This window comes from Frankliniella occidentalis, unplaced genomic scaffold (assembly GCF_000697945.3).
Source record: "Frankliniella occidentalis isolate FOCC.00 unplaced genomic scaffold, Focc_3.1 Scaffold142, whole genome shotgun sequence".
Taxonomy (NCBI): Eukaryota; Metazoa; Arthropoda; class Insecta; order Thysanoptera; family Thripidae; genus Frankliniella; species Frankliniella occidentalis.
The window spans coordinates 130,933-135,727 of NW_026267269.1; the positions used below are offsets into that span (position 1 = coordinate 130,933).

At 37.7% G+C, this 4,795-nt stretch overlaps 2 protein-coding genes across 2 annotated transcripts in view; one reads left to right on the forward strand and one right to left on the reverse strand.

Annotated features, from left to right (window-relative positions):
* Positions 1-48: 48 nt before the first annotated feature.
* Positions 49-1,045, reverse strand: LOC113216918 (50S ribosomal protein L20). Its single transcript, XM_026436754.2, has 4 exons — positions 840-1,045; positions 575-685; positions 349-492; positions 49-270 (listed from the first exon to the last, which is right to left on the reverse strand). The coding sequence occupies exons 1-4, from the start codon at positions 942-944 to the stop codon at positions 151-153; spliced, it is 480 nt and encodes a 159-aa protein (XP_026292539.1). The 5' UTR covers positions 945-1,045; the 3' UTR covers positions 49-150.
* A 275-nt stretch (positions 1,046-1,320) lies between these two features.
* The window catches only part of LOC113204958 (ATP-binding cassette sub-family F member 2), a gene marked incomplete in the record, with an annotated part of 19,690 nt that continues 16,215 nt past the window's right edge, over positions 1,321-4,795 (forward strand). Inside the window, 10 exon segments of the mRNA XM_052270890.1 lie at positions 1,321-1,480; positions 2,356-2,533; positions 2,619-2,825; positions 2,903-3,091; positions 3,197-3,337; positions 3,517-3,643; positions 3,714-3,816; positions 3,904-3,999; positions 4,134-4,454; positions 4,540-4,731. Coding sequence (XP_052126850.1) covers positions 2,365-2,533; positions 2,619-2,825; positions 2,903-3,091; positions 3,197-3,337; positions 3,517-3,643; positions 3,714-3,816; positions 3,904-3,999; positions 4,134-4,454; positions 4,540-4,731 — 1,545 coding nt within the window.

The window sequence follows — 4,795 nt, forward strand, 5'->3', positions numbered from 1 at the left end:
GGGCGCCTTGCAGCTTAAGGTTCAGTAACTTTAGAGTGAAAAGGAAAGTTGATTTGATACTTCTCAGTTTATTAAGCAATATTTACAAAATGGGCATAGGACAAGCTAGACAAACTTAACTAACGTTATAAACAAGTAACACGAAAAAAATTACATTTTCTTGGGGTTTTGTAATCCACGAAGGAAAACACCTTCAGGTGGATTTCCCAGCTTTCGAATGTCACCAAAGCCTTGAGCAGCATAATTATTCCATGCAAAATGCCCAAGGGCCTGCGCAATAAAAACATAAAAAAGGTTATTCAAATGCACAAAATGGCATGAGGTAAGAAGACAAGACCTGAATCTTACTTTGAATGTTCGTGGTTCCCATATTGCTAAGTCAGAAAGACTGCGATTGCTAAGACAAACCTTAGAGCATTCAAGGCCTTTTCTATAAACTGCCATGTGCATTCCAATTTCTTCCGCTCCACTAAAAACACGTTGAGCATGAAGCTGGACACAGGACATAGAGACACATTAATATAATGGAAAAAATGAACTCAGGGGAGCAATAATTATTATTGATTCATTTTACCTTCATTAAATCACGACTCCTCTGCTTGCGTCCACACGCTGCATGCAGCATACTCTTATTAACACCCTGGATAGCGAGGCGCCAGCAATTCCTTCTGCGCCCAAAGAATGCCTGAAATTATAGAGGAGAGAAAAAAAAATGCAGCTGCTATGAAATTATTAAGGAAAAGAAACACAATCATACAGCACTGCAAAATGTTCATTTTGTTTTTTGGAAAGAGTTTGTTTGAACATAATATAACCTGAAAAGTTCATGGCGGACTTACAGCACTCAAACGAAAAACTTTTCTTCTTCTCCAAAACTTAGTTGGACCTGGATTGTAAATTCTATTCGGATTGAATTTAAATGACAAGACAGAAGTCCAAAACATTGTGCTTTCGTATTTCTTCAATAAACTTCAAACAAAACTTCACAGCGATATCCGCGGTGCCTTCTGCTCACTTGAAGTTTTTCATACCGGAATTCGCCTACGCCACTGTGAAGCAGGTTTCGTTTTGTATGTCAGTTGAAATGTGATGATCAGGAAAATACCAAAATATCACGGAATCTTTCATAAATCATGAAAGATGTATACTATTATGAACTCCTAGAATGTCAGTATTTGAAAGATTTTTAAGGAGGTGTATACTGCTTAAGTTACGATCTAGCAGCCTCTGAGAAGCTGCGGCTTTTAAATAACGCGGGGTCAATTTGCCACGTTTGCCACGTGACACTGTGGCGGAGCCTTGGATAAAATTCAAATTCGTCTTGATCCGATTTGGGTGCGAAAACCCCCCTCTTCCTCGCGTTCCTTTCGCTCCTTTCCCCCCTCCCTGTACGTCCGACTTTCACAAGGCAATTTTGACGGCTTCGAAATAAGTTTGACAAGTTAAAATTGGTTCGTTTCTGATCTAGTTATAAGTTGATGTGAGTATTGACAACTTGGTACACCACGTACACTATGTTTGCAAGCGTTCTAAGTACACTTATGATGTTTCCCATGAATGGTCAGTGCTGGGCTGCGGACAGAAGGTAGCATGCTCGATCGGGCATGAATGCAAGACACAATCGTTGGGATAAAAAAATTGCTTTCGACCTGGAAAGTTTACTGCCTTTTGTTGTATGTTAGCATTTCCTCACTATCATATTTTGATTTGGGAATCAACTCAAGCGTATTACCACCGGCCCATTTATTCCTTTGAGGTTAAGTCTTTCGTTTGCACTTCCTCTCCCTGTTTCATGGCAGCGTTGAGACGATGAGTGCCAGTCGAGTGAAACGAGTCCGGCCAGGTGTTTGGTACAGTGCAGGGTTGACTGGCTACCCGATGCTGTACCCGTCAAGGAAATCCGCGATGACGTCTGCTTTGTGCTGTAAAATGATTTCCTTTAAATATTTTATGTTTTCTGGTTTTAAAATATTTTTTTAAAACACTAATCAGTATCAGGGCTTTTGTAGTGAAACTATTACATTTTGATCCTAAGGGCTCTATTTAAGTAGATTTAATGAGGCATGAGGTACATTTCTTTCACAATTTTCCTGCAAATTTAGTTTTGGAGCCCTGTCTGTGATAGACCTAGGCTAGACCCCCTCACACTCAAAAGAATTTATCCACCTTTTATGTGAACTGTCTAATACATTAGTATTTATGAGAACTACAATGGTATTAATTTATATGTTTTATTATGTAACGTAAATACTATGTTCTGGATCTTAACTAATTTTTTAATCTTATGTCATCTGAAAGACTCTGAAACTTGTTAGGTCCTATTAGTTTTTCAATTTTTTTTATTTTTTCTTTCAGACATAAATCATGCCTTCAGACGCCAAAAAGAAACAACAACAAAAGAAAAAGGATCAGGCTAAAGTACGTCAAGGAGCCACCAAAAAAGCAGGTGACTCCAAACCTGAGGAAAATGGAGTTACCAAGCAAAATGGTTCAAATGGAACTGAAAAGGCACCACAGGAGATGAGTGTTGAAGGTTGTATTTCAGGCTGCTTGCTGTCAAGCATTCATGGTTTTTCTTATTATTTGCATTATATAAATTCAAAATACTTAAATTGCAGAGGTACTGTGTGCTAAACTGGAAGCTGACGCCCGTTTGAATGCTGAGGCAAGATCTTGCACTGGAGGCTTGGCTGTACATCCTCGGAGTAGGGATGTTAAGATAGATAATTTTTCAATCACTTTCCATGGCTGTGAGCTTATTCATGATACACTTTTGGAGTTGTCATGTGGACGTCGCTATGGACTTTTAGGTCTTAATGGCAGTGGTAAGATTTGTGAAACTTGTAAGATATGTTAGTAGTTTAGTTTTTCTGCGTACTTACCACATGACCTCTTCATTTAGGAAAATCCACTCTACTTGCTGTCCTGGGAAATCGAGAAGTTCCTATTCCTGAGCATATAGATATTTTCCACCTTTCTCGGGAGATGCCTGCTTCTGATAAAACAGCTTTACAGTGTGTGATGGAAGTAGATGAAGAACGAGTACGTCTTGAGAAGATGGCTGAACAACTTGTTGCTAATGAGGATGACGGTATTTCTTTTTGTTTTCTATCTCTCTTGTTCTTTCTTTCTTTGACTTTTAAACTGAATTTATTCATTATGATTGAGAATTCTCCATATCCTTGCCATTTTGCAGAGTCTCAAGAACAGCTGATGGATATTTATGAACGTCTCGATGACATGAGTGCTGACACAGCACAAGCTAGAGCAGCACACATTCTTCATGGTCTTGGTTTTACAAATGAGATGCAAAATAAGAAGACAAAAGATTTCTCTGGTTAGTACTTTCCATTTCTTTTGTTGAACAGATGCATTTTTATAATTAAACCTCTTTGCTTGCGAAATTCATATTCATGTTCGTAAAATCTTAAACATTAACATTTTTTACCGATCTAGAGGAATAAGAAAGTAGAAAATTTTGTAGTATTACTTCATAGTTATTGGTGTGTATTTTAGGTGGATGGCGCATGCGTATTGCATTGGCCAGAGCTCTGTATGTTAAGCCTCATTTACTATTGCTGGATGAGCCAACCAATCATTTGGATTTGGATGCTTGTGTGTGGTTGGAGGAAGAACTAAAAACGTGAGTAGCTATTTTGCCTTACATCACTTGGTCATTTCCAGCAAACTTATTTTCATTTTATTTCCTTTAGGTACAAGCGGATTCTGGTTATTATCTCACACTCCCAAGATTTTCTGAATGGTATATGCACAAACATTATGCACCTAGATAAAAGGAAACTGAAATATTACACTGTAAGTTCCCCCCTCATAATTCCTGTATATTTGAGATTTTGGTATTATTCCTTTGAAAGCCTTATCAAGTGATATTTTTCCTTCAAGGGTAATTATGAGGCATTTGTACGAACCCGCATGGAGCTTTTGGAGAATCAGATGAAGCAGTATAACTGGGAGCAAGATCAGATTGCCCATATGAAGGTATGACTGGGTCTATTTGTTGTTTTTTTTACATCATTGGTGCAGTACATACTTTATAAGTACTTTTACTCCACAGAGTTTTGGATTAGTTAGTGCTTATTTTAACTTTTTTTCTTGCTATTTTTTGTTTCTAGAACTACATTGCTCGTTTTGGTCATGGTAGTGCTAAACTGGCTAGACAGGCTCAGAGTAAAGAGAAGACACTTGCTAAGATGGTTGCTTCTGGCCTTACTGAGAAAGTAACTTCTGACAAAGTTCTCAACTTTTATTTCCCATCTTGTGGTACAATTCCACCTCCAGTTATCATGGTTCAGAATGTTAGCTTCAGGTATACTGACACATCAAATTTCATCTACAAGAACCTTGAATTTGGGATTGACTTGGATACCCGGCTAGCTCTTGTTGGTCCAAATGGTGCTGGAAAGAGTACATTGTTGAAACTTCTGTATGGAGATGTAAGTTGATCCAAAATAACAATTCAGTTAAAAAAACATTCTTATGAAAAATACTAACTTTTTCAAATTGATATTTTGATTGCAGCTGATACCCACTGAAGGAATGATCCGCAAAAATTCTCACTTGCGTATTGCTCGTTACCATCAGCATTTACATGAATTATTAGATTTGGATCTTTCTCCATTGGAATACATGATGAAATCCTTCCCTGAAATAAAAGAAAGGGAAGAGATGCGAAAAATTATTGGTCGATATGGACTCACAGGACGTCAACAGGTTAGTTGAAACAGCAACAAAGTACCCTACTTGTTTTTCTGTTTTTAAAATCTATTAAAAATAA

What these genes read in the sequence shown, in the direction of transcription:
- LOC113216918 (XM_026436754.2), bottom strand. Translation starts at nt 944, where the DNA reads ATGTTTTGGACTTCTGTCTTGTCATTTAAATTCAATCCGAATAGAATT. An exon ending in AAGTTTTTCGTTTGAGTGCT is followed by an intron (nt 686 to 839) that starts GTAAGTCCGCCA and finishes CTATAATTTCAG; the next exon opens with GCATTCTTTGGGCGCAGAAG. An exon ending in GGAGTCGTGATTTAATGAAG is followed by an intron (nt 493 to 574) that starts GTAAAATGAATC and finishes TCCTGTGTCCAG; the next exon opens with CTTCATGCTCAACGTGTTTT.